Genomic DNA, 22,436 nt, shown 5'->3' with positions numbered 1-22,436 from the left:
ATTTATCTTATCTGATATAAGTACCCCTGCTTTCTTTGGTTTCCTTTTGCATAAAATATCTTTTCCATCCTTTCGCTTTTAGTCCGTGTGTCCTTAAAGCTGAAATGAAGCTCTTTTAGGCAGCATATATTTGGGTCTTGTTTTTTTTATCCATTAAACTACTCTATATGCTCTATATGTTGTGATTGGAGAATTCAGTCCATATACATTTAAAGTAATTATTGAGAGGTATGGACTTATTATTGCTATTTTGTTCATTGTTTTCTAGTTATTTTGTAATTCTTTTGGTTTGTTTCTCCCTCCTGCGCTCTTCATTTGTGATTTGATGATTTTCTGTAGTGGTATGCTTAAATTCCTTATTTTTATCATTTGTGTATCTACTACAGGTTATTACTTTGTGTTACCATGAGGCTTACATAAAACATCTATTTATAAATATCAATTTTAAGCTGATAATCATTTCAAATGCATGCAGAAGCTCTACATTTTTACTCTCCCCTCCACATTTTGGTTTTGATGGCACAATTTAAATCTTTTAACATTGTGTACCTATTAACAAATTATTGTAGTATAGTTATTTTTAACCCTTTAACCTTCATAAGTTATTTACCCACCATGATTACAACAGTATTCTGAATTTAACTATATATTTACTTTTTCCCAGTGAGTTTTATACTTTCATACACTTTCCTGTAACTAATATAGCATTCTTTAGTTTCAGCTTGAAGAATTTTCTTTAACATTTCTTTTAAGGCTGGTGTAGTGGTGATAAACTCTTTCAGCTTTTGTTTGGGAAACTCTCTCTCCTTCAATTCTGAAAGACAGCTTTGCCGGTTAGTTTTTATTTCAGCACTTTGAATATATCATGCCACTTCCTTCTGGCCTGAAAGCCTCTGCTGAAAAATCTAATAATCTTATGGAGGCTCCTTTGTGCATAGCAGGTTTTCTTTTCTCTTGCTGCTTTCAAGATTCCCTCGTCTTTAACTTACGACAATTTAATTATGTGTCTCACTGTGTATCTCTTTGGATCGTCTTTATTTGGAATTCTGTACTTCCTGGATCTGGATGTGTTTCCTTCTCCAGGTTAGGGAAGTTTTCAGCAATTATTTCTTTGAATAAGCTTCCTGTCCCTTTCTCTCTTCTCCTTCTGGAACCCCTATAACATCTATCTTGGTCTGCTTGATGGTGTCCCACATGTCTCTTAAACTCTCTTTACTCTTTTCTATTTTTTTTTGTTTGCGCCTGATTGAATTCTACCAGTCTTAAAGTGTGCTGATCCTTTCTTCCACTTGATTTAGTTTGTGGTTAAACTCCTCCAATGAATTTTTCAGTTATTGTATTCTTCAGCTGTGTGTTTTCTGTTTTGCACTTGTTTTAATATTTTCTGTTGAAATGCTCACTTTATTCATGCATTGTTCTCCTGGCCTTGCTCAACATCTCTATGACTGTTATTTTGAACTTTCAGGTAAATCACTTATGTTCATTTCAAAATCTGTTTTGGAGGTTTTCCTTTTGTTTGGAACATATTCCTCTTTATTTTCTTTGATTCTCTTTGTTGGTTTCTAAATATTAGGTAAAATGGCCACCTCTCCCAGTCTTGATAGAATGGTCTCATATAGGAAATGAACCTCTTCGATCAGCCCAGATCAAACTCCTGGTTGTCTCTCAAACCTCTGAGATTGTCCAAACCATCTTCCTTGTCCTTAGTGGCTCCCAGTAGTGGAGGGTGTGCCAAAACACATCAGTGTCCCAAAGGCGAGGATCTAGATGCAGGCTATTTATAAACTGGAGCCTCAGGTAGCAGATGAGAAATTATATAGTAAAGCCCCATTCAGGGAGACACAGGGAATGGGCATTTTTGCATACTCTCTCTGTGCTGGGCCTAGGATATAGCTGTGGGGGGAGGGAAGGGATGCTCCTGCACCTTCAAAGAATTGCTTCATTTGCTATAGTACTGTGGGACTCGGGAATGTAAGCCCCATTGGCTCTCAGAGCTAGGTAATCTGGGGCCCAGCCCTTGGGCAACAGCCACAAAAGCTGGAGTGCCAGTCATTTGTACAAACTCCTTCCAGGGAGATACAATGATTTGGTTTTATTGTTGTAGCAGGCTGGACAGAAAGGGCAGGAAAGGTGTCTGCTGGTTTCCCAGTCTCTGGGGAGGATCAGAGCCAACCACTAGATATGTGCTGAAGTTGGAAGCTTCATCTTCAGGTGGCAGCTTTTAAAATATGCTTACAAATCCCTTTCAGGGAAAGTGGGAGATGGGCATTTTTGCCTGCTTCCTCTGCACCGATTCCTGAGGGGACAGCCATGGTAAGTGCTCATGTGCTTGTATGCTATGTTCTTGAAGGTCTCATGGGCACAACCTTCATTAGCTTTTAGATCATGGTGTCTAGGGGGGCCATCCCTCATGTGAGACTTAAAAGGGTGGTAGATGTGGGGTCCAAACCCTTTGCTCTTCAAAGGAAAGCTGCTAGTTGGGGGTTCACTTGATTGTACAGTGCTGTGCAGGGGCAGGGTTTATGGACTGTGTCACAACTTCTCCTACCCATTTCAACGTGGGTGTTCTCTCTTATGCCCAATGTATAGGAGCCACCTGGCTAGTTTCTGTACCTGTTTTGTTGGAAATTGCTCTGTGTAGCTGTACATTCAGTTTGTAGAATTGTTTCACTGTTTTCTAACTTTCAGTGATGCTAAGAGGTAAATGTTATTCTGATTCTGGATCCTTTGAATGGGACCTATTTTCTTCTCAGAAACTTTTTTTTTTTTTTTTTTAGGTGAGGCAACCCTTGGTTGACCTCACAGATTGCAAGGACCTTGTCAGCTTACAATCCCTTATTTTTTTATTTTCTACGCCTACAACACCTGGTATTCCTAGGTAGTCTCCCATCCAAGTACTAACCAGACCCGACCCTGCATAGCTTCCAAGACCAGACAGGATCGGGCTTGTTCAGGGTGGTATAGCTGTAGACTTCAGAAACTTTTAAGATCTTGTCTTTATCCCAGTACTCTAAAATTGTCCAACTTATATGCTTTGGATAGTTTTTTTCTTTTTTTTTCATTCTGCTGGGCATACATTAGGCCTTTTAAACCTCGAAACCCACGTCTTTCAATTCTGAGGAATTATATAATTTCTAGAATAACTTTCTACCCTCATTTTCCCCTCACTTCTCTTCTAGAACCTACTAGTTATTGTATTCCCTGAAATAATCCAATTTATTTTCTCATTTTTCATGTCTTTGACTTTTTGTTACAGTATTTGTAAAATTTCCTTAACTTGATCTTTCAAATCTATTTAAAATTTTATTCGACTTATTTTTATTGTCTTCTATAATTTTAAAACAGCATCCTGTGCTTATTTCCTATGTAAAAGTCAGTATTTTCTTTGAGACATTACTCTTAGACCTCGTGTCATAAATCTTGTAAAAGAATGTGCTTCTTGAGAAGTTTTGCTACTTCAAATACTTTGTGTATATAGGGTCTAGTCAGCCAAAAATATATGCCTTTTAGTTCCCATGCCATTAATTAAACTTAAAGTGATTTCTTCAAAACTTGTCAAGTATCAGTGTTGGCAAAAAAAAACAAAAAGTTGCTTATGAATATTTGTGGCCACACTACAAATAGAGCTGAAATGTAATTAACTGTGAAGTAAAAAGATATAGTAATATAGTAATGATTCCAGCAATCGGGCTTGGCCAAAGCACAGGTTTTGGCAATGGCCTGGAATGTGGAGTGCATTGCCCACTTGAATCACAGTCCAGATGCCTGTGATTTTTTTTTTTTTTTCCATTTTCAGTTCATTATACTGGTTTGTTTTTTGTTTTAAGGTCATCGGGCTTCTGAGGAAGAATTTCATCTCTAGAAAATATTCCAGGCCAAAACACCCTAAGTACATGCAATTTACTTAAATGAGTGACACGGGTGGTTTTATATCAGCATTCTCTCATTGCAAATAACAATAGCACCTTGGTGTTAATTGATTAGCTTACAAAATGCTTTCATGTGCAGTCTTCTCACTAAAAAGCTTGCAAATTTTAATCTTCATCTCACAAAGTTTGTAAAAGCAGACAGTACAATGGTTAAGAGCCTGATAGTTTTGAACTAAAAAATAGGGTAATATTGGTCTCTCGGGATTTGTGTATTGTTTTATATTTGTAGAATGATTATGACTGGTATATAGCATGTACTCATAAAGTGCTTGCCATTGTTGTAATGCTAGAATCTACCTTATATAGAGTCTAGCAGTATTTTACTGCAATGCCTCAGTAGTCAAAAAACTGATTCCTTGAGCTCCAGAGAGTTCTATTATTGCTCACTTGGTATCCTCTGTACCAAACTAAAAGCTATCATCCTTTTGTTTTTTCACTTATTTATAAAATGTCTTTCTCCTTTTTGTTCTGTATTCTTATCCAATTACAAATTCCTCAAAAATGGGAATTTTCTCCCAAAAGGCCTGTACAAATCTGAAATTCACAATACTAACAGCTGACTCAAGTTGATTTTACATTCAAAATATTTTCCCGCTAAGTCTGCTACTGAAAGGAACTCTTAGTTTTAGGCAAATGGCAAATAGTTTTACTGTTGGAATTTCTTAAAATAATTTGCTTTGCTTAAGTATTCTATGAATGAAATTTGTCAAAGAGCATAGCAATTCAATGTGTACTTCTTAAGGCCAGAATCAAACATACTTGTAATTCCAAGGGATCTAAGTTGGTTTTTTGTTTGTTTATTTGTTTGTTTGTTTTAAAGATAAAGGATCAAGGGCCTGGCCCAATGAATCTGGTTTATAGAGAAAGAAATCTGTCCTTATGCTCATGCTCATGTGACACTACCATGCCCCCAATTCTGGAGATACCATCGTTTCCTGTGATCTACAAGGGACCTGAGTTCCAAGAGATACACCCAGGAAGTCATCACAAAGAAATATTTTCATGTGCATCAGTTCCCATAGCTTAGTCTAGTAGTTCTCGAATGTCAGTGGACATAGGATTCACCTTAGGAATTTGTTACAAATTCTTACCCAGACCACCTCAAAAAAAGCGATGATTCAGTAGCTAGGATAGAACACGAAATCTGCATTTAAAATAAACTTTGCCCACTGCCACTCTATTATGCAGTTCTGACATAGGTAATTCAAACCCCACAATGAGGAACACTGCCTAAGTCTAAGGTTCTACCCAGGGTTGGGATCATAAGGAATAAAAAGGAATCTTTCCACTCCTTTACCCCAGGAAGTAGCTGAAACATCTAAAGAAAATGGAGGGCCCTTGTTGCTGGAATTAGTCTGAATATTTGTATAATATTCTTATACAAAATATTAGACAAGCTATTTGGAAAGTAAAATTTTTCCCCTCGTGTTTCTAGGACATATGTCCATTCAAACAGAATCAAGAAGGATGTTAGTATAACAAGGCAATGTTATTTCTTACCCTTGAAGAATATACTACAATTTTATTTTAATTTCTCCCCTATACAGCTATGAATTCCAAGTGAAACCCAAAAACCCACTTGGGGAAGGCCCAGCCAGCAACACAGTGGCATTCAGTACTGAATCAGGTAATCACATCAAGAGAAATTCCCAACAACAACACGAAGGGCCAAGATGTTTTGCATAGAGAGCTTGCCTAAAACCCAGCTTAACACTGTGTAAAGAGTTTCTTGAATTTCAGAAAATCATCTATGGGAAAAAGCAAATTAATGACAGTACCTTTAAGGAAACACTATTTATGTTTTTCCTCATTTATTTTGATGTCAGGGGAAAAAGGGTGTATCGGTTCCAAAAAAAGTGTATTCAATCTATACTCAAAAATCTAGTGAATGAATGCTCCTCTGTATGCCAACATCAATGCCTAGAATCAAAATATCAGACATGCTGAGCCACATCTGGAAAGGGAATTCATTTGATACTTATTTTAAGCAGCTGTGAAATTCTCTTATTTGACCCATGTTCCAGTTCCCTAACGAGATACATCTGTACACACAACATCATTTGTATAATTTTTACATCAACTGCATGCAGTTCATGGCATCTTGGTGATTTTACCATCAATTGTTTTTGTGTGAAGCTAAAAGAGGAAGCTTTTAAAATGGAAGTGAAAGCTAGAACAGCAATGAAGACTTTTAACTACTCAAATCACAAATAACACACCCAAGTAACTGGCAGAAGGAGATTCTCCAATTGAGAACAAGTTCCAAAACCACACACATTCCAATTCACTCTTCAAGAGTATACCATTTTGCAAGTAAAATTTCTTAACAACTCTAAGTACTCACTTTCTTCACTGTGCCACTAGAAACTAATAATGTCTGATTATTTGCTGTTTCTCCTCAGCGGATCCAAGAGTGAGCGAGCCAGTTTCTGGTAAGTACCTGCTCTCAATGTGAACACAACCACATGCTTTTCTAAACTGACTCAACTATATAGACATGGCAGAACTTCAGCCATTTCACTTTGGTCCACTGAGTCTTCTTAGAATATCAATCAGGTGTGAATGCTTACCCAGCCTATGTTTTGGGAACAAGCTGGATATTTTGAAACTTGTTTTCATTCAGGTACCAAATTTTCTATTTAATAATTGTAAAGCTATAACACCCTCATTTCCACTTTTAATAATAAATCACATTAAAGCAGCTGTTTAAATTGTATATGCTGCAAAAAAAAAACTAAATTTACTTGGGATGCTGTCTACATCTAGCACTGCATAGCCTATTTAACACCTAAAAATATTCCTTTAAGATTTATATCACTATTAACAAGAACTTAATTGGAGATTTATGTGTTTAAACTCCTATATTTTTGGCTCCAATATTCAGCATTGGAGAAAACCAGGTATCAGTAAGTTGACAGTAAACATTGAAAACTGCTTTTTCAAAAAGCTTTTAAGACAGCTTCAGTATCTAAAGTCAGATACTAAATTCAACCCATGTTTTTCTTATGTAGGAGGAAGAGATGCCATCTGGACCGAAAGACCCTTTAATTCGGACTCTTACTCAGAATGTAAGGGAAAACAGTATGTCAAAAGGACGTGGTATAAAAAGTTTGTAGGGGTACAGCTGTGCAACTCTCTCAGATACAAGATTTATCTGAGCGACACCCTCACAGGTGAGCAGAGCTACCGGCTGTTTTGAGCCATGTCCTTCAGGTAATGCTTTGAAGCATTCTGTAACTTGGCATTTTGCTTGGACAGTTCCAGACAGTCAGGTGTGATGTAAATAAGTTTTCTTTTTGAGCAAGATATTATTGAAATACTTAAGTCTAGAAAACAAGGATTTGAGACATGCTATTAGAAAGTAAATAATGAAAATGCAATTTGTAACAGTGCCAACATGGCAAACTTGAATGTAAAGACACTAGCCACATTCATGTTCAATTCTGTTACAGCCAACCAAGAACAAAAAGCCTACTGATAATAAGTATTTCTAACAATAATTATGGAAAGAATATGACTAAATTAAAATTTTCAGTCTGCCAAAGACAAGATCAAGATTAAAACAACTAGCCTGAAAGGCTAAAAAACCCCTTGCTCCAGATTTAGTGGGTTATTTTCTCTTCTATATTCATAAAGATTTTGAACAAATAAATAAGGCTGGCCCCAATATAGAAAGGTAGACATTTGTTTAATCATTCAACAAATAGTACCTGCTTTGTTCAGACATTGTCCTAGGTGCTGGGGACAAAGCAGCAAACGAGACACATTCCTGCCTTATAACTTACGATCTAGTAAGAAGAGACAGACAACAAATATGCAAATAAGAATTTCATGTAGTTATTTTGAAGAAACTTAAAAGTGTGGAAGAAAACAACTGAATGGAAGCTTCTTTAGTTAGAATGGTCAGGGGAAGTCTCTCTGAAAAGGTAACACTTCGGTGAATTAGAAAATTCTGAGAAGGCACCAACGAAACAAAGACCTAGGGATAAAGCTAGAGGCAGAGGGAAAAGCAATGCCAGGAACACTCCTAGCCAGTTCCACTAGTGTGACTAAGGCTCAGTATGGGGAAGACCAGGCAGAGAAGCGTGAAATCATGTGGAACTTTCAAACCAGGTAAAGACTTTAGGTTTTATTCTGAGTATAATAGGAGATTGTTGGAGAGATTTATAGGAGAGTAACATCTGAGTTACATTTTTAAAAGATGCAGTACATGGGAGGAGGAGGAGGGGAGGAAGAATAGTAGGCTATTCTGTAGTTTAGTCAAGAGACACTGGCAGCTTGAACTAGGTAGGGTGAAAGGGGAGAAAAAGTATAAGAACAGGAAAGACTGATTATTTTAAACAATTTCATTATTTTAGATTTATCCCATATGAAAGAAAACACTTTATGATCCTTTTAATTTTTGGCTCTTCAGGAAAATTTTATAACATAGGCGATCAAAGAGGCCATGGAGAAGACCACTGCCAGTTTGTGGACTCATTTTTAGATGGACGCACAGGACTGCAACTGACTTCTGATCAGTTACCCACCAAAAAAGGTATGTTTTCTAGGGCTCCTCATGAGCAAGAGGGTTTCATAATTAACCCAAAATGAATTCAAGCTAAGAAAAGCAATCACTTTAAAAATAATTCTGTAGTACTAGTATTCTCATTATCTGGGGGAAAAATAATTCATAAGACCTTAATATAAAGACTTAATAAGATTCTCAACTTTCCTCCCAGTACCTAAGATTATATTCCTTAGAGCCAAGGAATATTACAGGCATATATATAAATGCATTCTATTTCAAGAAAACCCGAATTTGCAAAAACGGCTGACAGAGCAGTTTCCTAAACTTAAAGCATTAATATATTACTTTTATGGGTCTTGTCAATACTGAGCACATGGGCATTTAACTCCTTTGACAAATTTAAGAAAACTTTATTACTACCACAGATAAAATAAAATTTAAAAAAATGTATTTGCCTTAATCATAGAAATACAATTAAAATAGAACAATTCTGCTAAGAAATGAACAACCACTGTAATGCTGAAGACACATTAGTACTAAGATGCTTACTGAGAATTGAAAAGATGAAGATTCTTGTCCAGGCAGGGCAAAAGGTAAATGTCCATATTACTTGGGGATCACAGAGATGTTCTTTAAATACTTTAAAATTATTTGACTAGTCTTTTCAGCAACACGTTTTGTTCAATGGCACACTTAAAAATACCAAACATAGTAAAAGATGACTTAATAAGATCTGTGAACCCATTAACACAGAAAGTTGAAACTACTGTCACAAAGTAATTAAATATAAAGCATACTTTATATAAGCATACACAATTATAAATTGTGTATATTTCTATAATATTTTACATTCAAAGAGAAGCTTTTAATCATTTAGTGTAGGGTGCTTGAAGAAAGATTTTGCCTAAGTTTAATTCTTAGAAATTTAGCAATCTAAGAACTACCCTTCTTTTGTTTCTTAACATTGCAGTAAATATAGTGCCTTTATTCAGGTCAGTTCTTCACAGACCACCGCAAGTCTGTGATGTGCAAAAAGTACACTTTCAGATAAGAGAATATACTGAACGTGGTCAATGACAGTCAAAAAACAAAATCCCTCTGATGCCTGTCCCTTTCCAGCTTTGTTTCTCAGACACCGTCAACTTAAGGGAGACGTCGAGGAGTTTCAGGTCAGCAGATGTTTAGCCATCCATTATTACTTCAGGGAAGACACCAGAGCCTCTGTTGCTATTTTCTAAAATACTGCTTCACCTGGAGTAACTTTCAGCCATTCAATGACACTCCACTCTATGAGTGGTGAGAGCAAAAATGTAACATAGTAGCTATTAAAATTAACTTATTTTCCCTCTTAGGCTATTTCAGAGCAGTTCGCCAGGAACCTGTTCAATTTGGAGAAATTGGTGGTCACACCCAAATCAATTACGTTCAGTGGTATGAATGTGGGACTACAATTCCTGGAAAATGGTAGATGCTGCAATCATGTTCACAAGTGCCTTCTGTTTCATCACGGCAAAAAATAAGTGGAAACACTATGGTATTTGTCATTCATTTAAAGCTGTTCTGTTTACTATGTATAAAAGTTTAAAATTTAATTGATAGCAATACTAGATGTTTATTAGAAAGATTGCTGAGAATATTTATCAGGTTTTACAAAGTCATTTTTAAGCAAGATATTAACAGTAACATTTTTTGGGGAAGCTGGCTCCCTATTCATGGTATTTTATGAGATCATCTGTATATTATTTATCACACTGTTGTAATGATGTTCTGAGATACTTTTATAACAATTAACATCAAAAACTAATATACTTTTAAAAAATTACTTTTATTAATGCATATTCTTCCTACTGGTGAGTTAATTCCATAAATCTCTACTTGGTTTAACTTATTAGATCAAATTATCTTCATATATGTATGAAGGGAAAAAAAGGCCCTAATACATTTATTTAAACTAATCAGCAACAGTCGAATAGCTTTTCTGAATCATGTGAATACACATTTCCTTAAATATTTGTAAGTTAAGATTGTTTGAATCAGTAAATTTCATTTCAGCTAAAAATAGAATTCAGAATATATTCGGTTTTAATAATTTTTTTCTATCCAGAAATGTTACAATGTCTGAATATACTTTGTCAAACTATACTTAACAAAGTATATTCAAACAACTGTCTTCATATTGTTTTTAATGTAATTCTAATCAAGCTGTATGCAGAGAATGAATGAAGTCCGAGCACAAAAAGATGCATGATGAGAATGCTACCACTTTACAGGATTTACTATATTTTTACACATAAGACTTGTAGGAATGAATCAGAGGATGTTTTCATAACTCAACCTGTACTGAAAATCAAATTCATTTTTATTTAAACGGTATTTTCTTCATTTGGGGAGGGAGGTGGGAATGCTGCTTTGTTGCCCTCATTCTGAAAGGACCTTGGGCTTACCTTTCAACATGCTTCAATTTTATCAACGCTACAGTCTATATTTTTCAAATAAGGAGAAACTCTGCAATAAAGAGATTTTTTTTTTTTTTAAGGCTGAGTTCTTTATTTCTGAAAGGTTCCTCTGTATAAGGAAAATCAGTTATTCAGGATCTACCAAATCCCCCTTAATACTATTATCTGCTGTGTTTATATATAATGCTAATTTCCTGTGACATCTATTTTTAAGTTTCAAACAGCACTGTAAGTTAATAGTTAGTATTAAAGTTAAACCATCTATACTTCATTTTCAGACAACATCAATAAGGATTTGTTTTTTGTTTTTCTCATGCATATGTTAGTAACTAAATTAAATTACAAAACCACTAATGGATTCAATCAACTTTATTAACCTTTCAATGTTACATAATATCTAGTCTTCTCGAAGGGATCTACTTTTAGTACATCATGTTAATAGTAAAAAAGCCAAGTAAGATGGCTAAACTTCAACCTATCATTTTAATATCCTCTGGACAAGGCAAGCTAGAAAGTCAATCACTTTACACACATGTAAGAGTAGTGTTCCAAAATTACTAGGAAGCTGCTATACTTTTAAGCAGGGGAGGAAAAAACTTTTGTTTTGGTCTTTTTTGTTCTAGCAAATTATACTTTCAATTAACAGCAACAATATCATAAAAAAAAAATGCTCTGCTTTTTAAATTTCTCAACTTCGAATACAAATTAAAATAGTATTGGAGTCTTTTGAGAGGTGAACGGCTAGCAGCTACATTCATCCCTGTAGCTGTGCCTCTTTATCGATAACCAGGGCCAGGTTGGGTATAGCCCTGACCAAAGGGAGGACGGTTACGTGCATATGGGTTAGGCCCACTTGGAGGAGGGGTCATGGTACTTCCAGGAGGTGAAGTAAAACCTGGTCTTGGCTGATAGGCCCCGGGTTGGCTTGGAGCCATTCCAGGTTGTGAGGCAGGGGCCACAGTATAATTAGTAGGCTGAGAAGTTTGGGTAGCGTAAGTGTGTGGAGGATAATTGCTCGCCTGGTACTGCTGTGGCGGTTGAGCAGGCAGTTGCTGAGGCTGACCAGAAAAGGCAGGAGCTGGTGCTTGGGAAGTTGGTTGCTGGCCATATCCCTGGAATTGCTGAGGCTGCTGGGGTCCAGTCTGCTGACTATAGCCTGCTGAATAGGCAAAATAAATGAGATATATATGTTATTTTTCTGTTGGTGAAAATTTTCCAGGGAATCAGTCTTTACTGTTATGGACCAAAAGTGATGAGAAATTTAATAAACTTACTCCTGAGTATTTATAAAACAAGTAGAGTAGTAAATTCTATTATATATTTCAAGACCAAGTAGTATCAAAAATTTTCTAATTTTTTTTAAATCCTTTCATCTTAAACTGAAACCACTATACATGTATTTCTTCATTACAACTGATTCTAGATTATATATTACCTAAGAGCAAATGCCTATTCTAGCATAATTCCTAATATAGAGTAGATGCGCAAATGATAAAGGCTGGAATTAATGCAAAAACTGTTCACTAACCTGATTTTGAGGGAAGGCCTATTTAACAACAGTACCAAATAAAAACACATTGCAGAAAATGAAAATTTTAATGAAACGATGGTACTACAAATACATCTTATTGTGCTACTGAGATGCTTTAAAGATTTAGTCACTCTATAAAAACAAAACCTAAGCCATTTAAGAATAAACATTAAGTACCCATTTTCACAACCCTTAAAACCTTTCATTTTAGATTTGGTATCTGATTCTTTTGCCTTTATAACTTAAATTTTTTATTTAGCAGTAACAACATAACACACAAAAAGCATACCATATTGCCCCACAAAATCAACATCTTATATTCATTACATACTAAGGATGTAAATGTTTTCAAAAAGAAAAAGTCGGCTTCACTAAAAACTTTTATCTCTACCATGAAACACACCTGCAGCTACTTGCAATGAAAACTCTCCATTGACTGGAATCCTGTCAGCATTAAATACCAGATACATAAGAAAATTATTAAAATACGTCCAACCCTGCATTTAAAAAAAAAAGGATTGAATGAAGTTGAGTATATTCTGAACTCACCTTGAACCTGGGTTCAAAATTTACTCATGAAAGAAAGCCTTTTGACATAGTCCATGAATAAAACTGGAAAAAGTCAGAGGGAAACTGGCAAACCAACAGTGTCAAAAATGGTCCAATGTTACCAATACCACTTAGTCTCCAAACAGAGACTATTCCCATACCTCCCGATCAAATTCAAGTTAATAAAACTAGTGGAATTAGAAATATAAAGGTAATCTGAAAAGAACTAAATTTTACTCAGAGTGGAGACCCTGACTAAACTCATTAAGAGCAAGCTTAATTTTTAATAAGTAAATATCTAATGCATTTTACTTATGGTAGCATCTAAATACTGAACTAAAGTCAATTCATGTTCAAATCTTGAATGTCATACAATTTCTCCTATCTCCTACATAAATTAAAAAAAAATTTTCTATAAGTTTTTGGAGAAACAAAAGGACTCAGCTTTAACTTGTCTATTCAACTTAAGACCCTGCCTTTTCATCAACTGAAATCTAAACTGGCTTTTTAACTGAGTGGAAAGAACCAGATCCTTAATCCTTAATTATTTCTCAAGAGAGGTTCTACCCGTAAGAGTCTAAGGTGCTGTTTCATTAGCAACGTACTGGACCCTTTGACCATTGTGGCAATGCTTCTATTATGTGTATAGTCTCCCTCCTACCACCATGCTCTCCTTTGAAAAATGAGCAACTCTGGTGAAGACCACCAGAAATTTCAAGAAATAAAACTGTGTTCTGAATAAATGAATAGTATAGGACAAAGGATCACATGGTCCACAAAGCCTAAAATATTTACTATCTAGCCTTTTATGGAAAAAAAGTCTGCCAACCCCTGATCCAGGCTGGAGAATGCAGAATGAGATAGGGAAATAAGTAACTGCAAATTCAAGTGCACTGGGTATTGATCTAGCAACCCCACTGAATGGCTGTGTGTCCTTCAATACTTCACACCTTCTTTGAACCCTAGTTGCCTCATTTATAAAATGAGTGTATGGGAAAAGATCAGTGGTCTCCAACTCTGGCTGTACTTTAGAATGACCTGCAATGCTTTTAAAATATCAAAGCCTGAGTCTTACCCCTGACCAAATGAAAATGAAATCTTTGGGAGTAAGGGCCCAGGCACCTGTAACTTTCAAATAAAAAAAAGAGGTCTCTAGGTAATTCTAAAACACACTGAGGGCTGAAATCCCCTGGATTATTATTAGATGATGTCTAGGTCTCTTCAGCTCTGATTTCTATTATTTCTACAATTTACATAATTTGTAACATTCTGATTTTACTTTAAAAGACTATATCCTAAAAATGATCTTCCCTCTAATATAATCCAAGTTTAAATTCACTCCACCTATTTTAGATAATTAAAAACTAGCAGCTACAGGTTAAATCACTCTATAGCAAATATAATCCAAACAAAACTTGCTATATGGGTTAATATATGTCAAACTACAACTTTATGGTCTAGTTCAGGGACGGACAAAAAATTTTTTCCTGTAAAGGATCAGACAGCAAATATTCTAGATTTTGTGGGCCGCACAGCCTGCTGCATCTACCCAACTCTTCCATTATAATGCCAAATCAGCAAGAGACAACAATCAATGGGTATAGATGTGTTCCAATAAAACTTTACTCAAAAAAAATAGGGGACAAGCCTGATTTGGTATGTGGGTTATAGTTCACCAATTCCTGCTCTGGTTTATACTACAAAACTACATAAAATAGAATTTAGGCAAGATTCAACTTAGGCAAACTATTTTTAACTACAGTTGGAATTTGATACTTAAAATCTTTTACTGTAAAATGAGAATTGAACACAAATACTCTAACAAACGAATTATAATCAATATGTTCAAAGCTACATTAAAGAGATTTACCATACTTAAATATGGATAATCTTTAATGGTCAGATAATAAAACAAAATACCCAGGATGCCTTTTTAAAACTGTATTTCCTTGTTGCTTGAATTATGTTTCACACGATTCTATGAGCGGGGGGGGCTAATTCTGGTACTTTTCAGATTTAAAAACCTAAGTAGCTTAATTTTGCTCTTATTTAATAAAAGATCACCTTTTCATGTATGAGGGAACTGTTAATATTTTCAAGGTACTAAGAGTACACTAGGATTATGTGTTACATATGATGGGGGAAATCTTGCATTATTGCAGTTCTAAGTCACTTAGATAAATTGATCACATCTATAGGACAGCTGGTATTAAAAACTGCTTTGTACATAAGTTATTACAGAATCACCTACAATAAGTTTTACTTGCCCACTAGAAAACTGAAATGTTGATTTAAAATAAGATACTTATATGAAATATTTTTAAAACAAATGTTATTTCCCCAATAAATAACTACTATCTGCTGTGACAATGTTAAGTATTATAAATCAAGGAATTAAGAAGAATGGATTAAAGTTTAACAAGTACAGCAACAGCTCAAACACCATGAGCCAGGCTCCCTCTGGACACCTGCTCACCTGAGTACTGAATACCGTACTGCTGAGGTGGCTGAGGCGGCGCCTGCGGCTGCTGAGCACCATAACCAGCCTGTTGCGGGTACTGTTGGTATATCTGACCTAAAAAGGACCAATAAAAAAAATAAAAAAAATAAAAAGGCAGGTTTAACTTGGCAGAAAAAAATACTTTTAAGGCACATTTAATTCTCTCGCCACCAAACACATAAACACATTGAGTAAAAAGACACAAGAATGTGTATGTTCCTCTTTAAATATCTGAAGAATAAACAATAAGTGTGGCTGCTCTATTGTGGATTAACTGTAGAGAACTCTCATCAGCAGCAAATAACACTAATGTTTACTTTGTAAATTCCAGGAAAACAAATGTTTTCGAATTCTATACTGCCAACAGATATATGCACTGCTAATGTTCAGTAAAAATCAAGTCAAAAATCAATAAATAAAAATCTGAAAAAAGGGACATATACCATTAATAGCTTCCGAATCTTTCCCAAAACAATGTATTTGTCATCTAAAGGTTTGAAACTTTTTCTGTTACCATATGAATGGACTCTGGTAGCAAGGAACTCAACGATATCTTTCATTCCAGATCTCAAAGATACCTTTGGCACTTGACAACAGTTTGCTTTTCCATCATCTGAATATCCTAGCCAATAATGTAGAAATTGATAAAACCTCAATGGTTCCTCTCTGCATTTTGTAATAATGTTAGACCTCGTTAACACAGGGGATGTGTACTTGGAAATGACAGTACCATCTGGGGGCAGAAGACCACAGTTCCTAGAGAAACCTTTTAGATACTTATTACCTGTGATTCTCAAACAATCTGTTGGTAGTTCATATATCTGTTGGCAGTTCATTCATCTTTACTACTTTAGTTGTTCTAATAGTAGATTTAGCTAGATCCAATGCCTAGAATAGCAATAAAATTAGCATTTTAATATCTAGCTAGTATTTACATTTTTAAATGTTGACTGATTCTTTCAAAAATATCCAAACTACCTACTGTTAATCAAAAGACTATAGATAAACAGCATACCTGTGGCAGAAAGAGATAACTACTGAAAAAGTCAATGCATTATCTAGTGCCACTCAAACTGAGGTGCAGTAGGCAGCCAGCACTCACAGGCTGAGATGAAGGCATAGGGAGAGCCCACTCTACTAGACTGGCTGCTCAGCCTTATGTACTGCATCACTAAATGAGATATGCCTGTATTTATAGCCAGCTTAATTCCTAGCAAGCAGTTATATGCTTTTTATGGCAGAAATAAAATGTACTTTAACTATTTTTAAGCTATTAATCCTCCTCCTAAATAAAATAAAAAACTGAGAAGAACTGACAAGTTTCTTAGATGCTTTCTTAATGGTTTTTTAAGACTTGGAGATAGTACAAAAGGTAGTACAGAAGTTAATCACCTTAGAAGACACCACTTTAATCCTGGCTTATATTTCATAATTAAATTTTAGAAGTGACCAGAATCTGGTACAGAAATATGACTGGGGGGAGAAATACACATAGCATATGACAATGGGTTCTAATTCTTAGAAATTAAAACAACTCTACAATACAAAAATGAGCAAAGAACAGGCAATAAATACAAGGGGGTAAAATAAATACAAGGGGGTCATTAACAAGCTCTATTTCAGACACAGAAAGATTAAGCAATTTAACTGGGGTCAACACATCACAGATAATTCATAACCATCACTGGAACCCAGGTATAAATCTAGAGCTCTAGTTTAAAAGGAGCTTTGTACATGGTATTTCATTTAATACAAATTTTAACTTAAGTATCATCAGAAAGGCTGAGATTAAGGCTCCAAGCAGTAGATCACTGCCATCAATGATTCTAAGGAACTGCCACTCAAAAAAGCATAATTGTTTTCCTCAATAAACACCAAAAGGGTACAACTATTCTTAAAGTGGGATAAACACTATTTTTTTTCTAATCTGCTATAAACCCATTATGAAAATCCCACCCCTGGGTTGAAAGTTATTCCTATCTCTACAAAATATTCCTTTTACTTATTTTAAACATAGCATTCAAGTCCAAAATGAGACTCTGTCACAGTATTCTGAAATAGAAATAAGAAGTCCATGTTTAGTTATAAAAATGAGGAGGAATAACTTCACATACTTCTAAGGAGAGAGCTACAGGATATATTAAGTGAAAAAGCAAAGTGCAAAAATAGTTTAGAGTAAGCTATGTTTTCAATAAGTGTGTATATATACATATAGATAGGTAGATATATAAGCTGTTTTATAATTTCAGAAATAAAAGTAATAAAACCTATTACATAAGGGAAGAAAGAAAGTAACATGAAGCAAAGAGTAATAGTGAGACTTCTGGGACTGTACTTTGTTACACAAACTGGTAGCCAGCCTCCATGACTCTCAATGACTCCTGCACATGTATAATAAATAGCAATGGGTTGGTAGCCTTTATTTACTATTCTTAGAAATTAAAAAGATTAATACCACAATCCACAAATGAGCAAAGAATAAGCAAAAAACACATTAGTACTCATTCCTTTATGTAGTCCCCTCTTGCACTGAGTAGGGCTGACCTGTACACCAATGGAATACTACAGAAATAACATTTCTGAGGACAGGTCATCTTCTACCTTACCCTCTTGATCATTCACTCTGGTGAAAGCTGCCATTTCATAAGGTCACTCAAGCAGCTTATGAGAGACAGAGATCCATGTGGTGAGGAACTGAAGCCTCCGGCCAACAACCATGTGAGGGAGTCATCTTAAAAGTAGGCTTTAGATGATTGCAACCTCAAGAGAGAACCTGAGCCAAAACTACCCAGCTAAGCAACTTCCAGATCCCTGACTGAAACTGAATGATATAATAAATGTTTTAAGCATCTATGTTTTGGTGTAAATTATAGAGCAATGGACAACATACAGTTTTGATGTTGGAAACATGCAGAGGTGACAGCTACTGAAAAAAAAAAAAGACAAGACTATAATCAAATGGAAAATATGAACCTCGTTAAGATTCCATATTTGAACAAGCTGCCAATTATAATAAGGTAATTATGAGACAATTAGGAAAATTCAAATAGAGACTACAGTTGACCCTTGGACAACACAGGGTTGGTGATGCTGTCCCCCTACGCAGTCAGAAATCCAAGTAGAACTTCTGAATCCTCCAAAACTTCTGTCATCCCTCCATATCTGCAAGGGGACTAGTACCAAGACTCCCTACAGATATCAAAATCTGCAGTCCCTTATAGGAAATGGCATAGAACAATGCATACAGTCGGCCCTCAGCATCCAATGACTCCCAACTGTAGATGGAAAATATTTTTTTAATTTATTGGGGGTGACACTGGTTAATAAAATTACATAGGTTTCAAGTGTGCAATATAATACATCTGTATACTGCATTGTGTTTGCCATTCAGTCAAATCTCCTTCCATCACCATGTAGTTGATCTTTACCCTTATCTACCTCCCCTCTAGTAACCACTAAACTGTTGTGTCTACGGGTTGTTTGTCCAGTTTGTTGCTTTTAGGTTTATATCCCACATGAGTGAAATCATATGCTTCTCAACTTCTTGTGACTTATTTCATTTAGCATGATAATCCTAAAATCCATCCATGTTGTTGCAAATGGCAGTATTACATCTTTTCTTATGGCTGAGTAATATTCCATTATATATATGTACCACCCTCTTCTTTATCCAGTCATCTATCAGACACTTCAGTTGTTTCCATGTCTTGGCCACTGTGAATAATGCTGCAGTGAACATAAGGGTGCATATACCTTAATGGATGTTTTTAAATTTGGAGGGTAAATACCCAGCAGAGGGATTGCTGGGTCACATGATAATTCTATTCTTAAATTTTTTAGGAACCTTCATACTATCTTCCATGGTGACTATACCAATTTACGTTCCCACCAGCAGTTTATGAGGGAGGGTTCCTTTTCGTCCTACAATTATCTCCAGTACTGATTACTTGTTTTGTTGATAAAAGCCATTCTTATAGGTGTGAGGTGGTATCTCATTGCGGTTTTGATTTGCATTTCCCTAACAGCTGGTGAAGTTGGGCAACTTTTCACATGTCTGTTGGCTGTTTGTATGTCTTCTTGGGAGAAGAATCTGCTCAGGTCGTCTGCACATTTTTAAATTGGATTTTGTTGTCAAGTTGTATAAGTTCTTTATGAATTATGGACATCAGCCCCTATCAAAGGCTTTGTTTCCAAATATCTTCTCCCATTCAATTGGTTGCCTCTTTGTTTTGCTGATCGTTTCTTTTGCTGTGCAGAAGCTTTTTACTTTGATACAGTCCCATTCCTTTATTTTTGCTTTTACCTCCCTTGCCTTTGAAGTCAAAATCCTCTTTAAAACCAAAGTCCATGAGTTTAGTGCCCATGTTTTCTTCTATGCAATTTATTGTTTCAGGTCTTCTATTTAGGTCTTTGATCCATTTTAATTTTGGTGTATGGTGAGAACAGTCTAGTTTCATTCTTTTGCACAATGCTTTTTAATTTTCCCAGCACCATTTATTGAAGAGGCTTTCTTTCCTCTACTGAATTTTTGGCTCCTTTGTCAAAAATCATTTGTTCATATGTATGTGGGTTTATTTCTGGGTTTTCAATTGTTTCACTGGTCAATGTGTCTGTTTTTCTGCCAATATCATGCTGTTTTGATTACTGTCACTTTGTAGTATAATTTGAAGGCAGGCAGTGTGATACCTCCAACCTTGGTCTTTTTTTTCTCAGGATTGCTTTGGCTACTCAGGGTCTTTTGTGATTCCTTACAAATCTGATGAATTTTTGTTCTACTTCTTTAAAAAATGCCATTGGATTTTGATGGGGATTACATTATACCTGTATATATCTTTGGGTAATATGACCATTTTAACCATGTTGATTGACTCTTCCAATCCATGAACATGAACCATCTTTCCATTTCTTTGTGTCCTCTTCAATTTCTTTAATAATGTCTTATAATATTTAGTGGTTAGGTCCTTCACATGCTTTGTTAAGTTTATTCCTAAGTACTGTATTCTTTTTGTTGCAGTTGAAGAGGAATTTTTTTTTTCTGAAATTACATTGTTAGTATATAGGTATGCAATGGATTTTTCTACACTGATATTTTTATCCTGCAACTCTACTACATTTGTTTATTGTTTCTAATGGTTTTTGGTGGTCTTTAGGGTTTTCTATATAAAGAACCATGTGGTAGGCAAAAAGGGACAATCTGACTTCTTCACTCTCAATGTGGATGCTTTTTATTTCTTTCTCTTGCTTGATTGCTCTAGCTAGAACTTTCAATACTATATTGAATAAGAGTGGTGAAAGAGTGGTGACCTTAGAGGAAAAGGTTTTTCACCATTAAGTATATTAACTGAGGGTTTGCCATCAATGCCCTCTATTATGTTGCGGTATTTTCCTTCTATACCCATTTTATTAAGTGTTTTATTCATAAATGGATGTTGTATCTTGCCAAATGTTTTTTCTGCCCCTACTGATATGATAATTTTTATCCTTTATGTGGTATATCACATTGATTGATTTGCACATGTTGAACCATCCTTGTACCCCTAGAATGAACTCCACTTGATCATAATGTATAATCTTTTGCTGTACTCAATGTACTAGTATTTTGTTTAGGATTTTTCATCTGTATTCCTCAGAGATATTGGTGTCTAGTTTTCTTTGTGTTATCCTAACCAGGTTTTGGTATGTTTCCCTCATAAAATGAGTTAGGTGTTCTGTTTGCTTCTTGGATTCAAGAATTCAGTTGTTTCCACATTTTGGGGAAGTTCCCGACTATTTGAATAGGCTCTGTTCTCTTCTCCCTCTCATATACCCATCATTCTTACATTGCTCCTTCTGATGGAGTCAGATAGTTCTTGTTTTTTTTTTCCACTCTTCAACTCTCTCTTCCATCTCCATCATTTCCAGATTTGTCTATATCACTAATTCTTTCCTCTACCTGGTCTGCTCTATTTCCTAAGTTTGCTATTTCATTCTCCATCTCTTTTATTGAGTTCTTCAGCCCCCAAATTTCTATTTGGTTCTTTTTTAAAGTTTTAATCTCTTTGGCAAAGTACTGCTTTCGTTAATTTTATTTCCGAGTTCATTAAACTGCCTGAGTTTTCTTGCCTCTCTTTTTTTTCCCCCCAGAACTGCAATCTTAAATTCTGTTACTTAAATCACATATTTCCATGTACTTATTTTCTGGAGATACTTCATGTTCTTTCTGAGCTGCCTTGTTACCCTGGTTGTTCATGGTATTTGACAAATTATTTCTCCTCCTAAGCGATTATGGGAATGAACTCTGCTTTTTTGTTATTAAGAGTGATGTCTCTTTAGCAGGTTGATAAAAAAGGTTTTTTTCTTTTGTTTCCAGTAGGTGACACATAAGCTTCCTGCACTGCCCAGGCCTCTCAGATCTCTGCTGGGCAAAAGTTGCCCTTTATTCCCTGGGGAAGTGGGTGTCTCCTCTGTGACCAGGCTGTCTCAGTCTCAGAGCAACACCCCCATAGGAGAATGTGGTGGGTGACAGTGTTCCAAGCCCCTGAAGGCCCAGCGCTGGCCCGAGCAGCCAGTTCCAGTGTCGCACTGCCTGAATTGTCCCAGGTGCCTATGCTGGAATCAGCCTCAATGGATGGGGCAGGGTGGGTTGGGAGAGAAAGCTAGTGTGTTTGCAGCTTTGTTTTCCTCCCAGTAATGGTGACTGACTGCCAGACCTCAGCTGCCTTGCTTCTTTATCTCCGCCCCTGTCACTGAGATTAGCTGCAGCGTGTGTCTGCCACTCAAAAGCTGTCTCTTCAGTTCTCTGGACTGTAGATACTCTGCTTTGTAGTCTGACACCGATAGTTTTTTCTGGGGCCTGCTGCTAGTTCCAGGTGCAGGGAGGTGGCCTGGCAGTGGCTGCTGCTAGAACACAGCTGTCATGCTTTTATATTCTGGTCTTTGCTTGATAGATTGCTGGGTTCAGCTGTAATATCTTCACTCAGGC

General features: G+C 35.8%; 2 protein-coding genes and 1 pseudogene across 8 annotated transcripts in view; 1 reads left to right on the top strand and 2 right to left on the bottom strand.

The window, feature by feature from the left end:
* The window catches only part of ABI3BP (ABI family member 3 binding protein), a gene marked incomplete at its 5' end in the record, with an annotated part of 234,390 nt that extends 223,409 nt beyond the window's left edge, over positions 1-10,981 (top strand). Inside the window, 5 exon segments of the mRNA XM_025050066.1 lie at positions 5,477-5,556; positions 6,332-6,361; positions 6,941-7,102; positions 8,344-8,466; positions 9,792-10,981. Of these exon segments, the coding sequence (XP_024905834.1) occupies positions 5,477-5,556; positions 6,332-6,361; positions 6,941-7,102; positions 8,344-8,466; positions 9,792-9,907 (511 nt within the window).
* On the bottom strand, positions 2,854-2,972 carry LOC112483641 (annotated as a pseudogene).
* A 265-nt stretch (positions 10,982-11,246) lies between the features above and the next one.
* Positions 11,247-22,436, bottom strand: part of TFG (TRK-fused gene) — a 36,956-nt gene continuing 25,766 nt past the window's right edge. For 2 of the 7 annotated variants that reach the window (XM_006916554.3, XM_025050098.1), the window contains exons 7-8: positions 15,452-15,550; positions 11,247-12,051 (exon numbers count right to left, since the gene is read on the bottom strand). In XM_006916554.3, coding sequence (XP_006916616.1) covers positions 11,672-12,051; positions 15,452-15,550 — 479 coding nt within the window. In that variant the 3' untranslated portion in view covers positions 11,247-11,671. Of the gene's footprint in view, positions 12,055-15,451; positions 15,551-22,436 lie in introns of all 7 variants that reach the window. The other 5 variants (XM_006916553.2, XM_006916555.2, XM_006916556.3 and 2 more) reach the window with 3 other exon arrangements.

This window comes from Pteropus alecto, unplaced genomic scaffold, assembly GCF_000325575.1.
Source record: "Pteropus alecto unplaced genomic scaffold, ASM32557v1 scaffold164, whole genome shotgun sequence".
Taxonomy (NCBI): domain Eukaryota; kingdom Metazoa; phylum Chordata; class Mammalia; order Chiroptera; family Pteropodidae; genus Pteropus; species Pteropus alecto.
The sequence above is the reverse complement of the archived record's forward strand: the minus strand, read 5'-3'. Positions and strand labels throughout refer to the sequence as shown.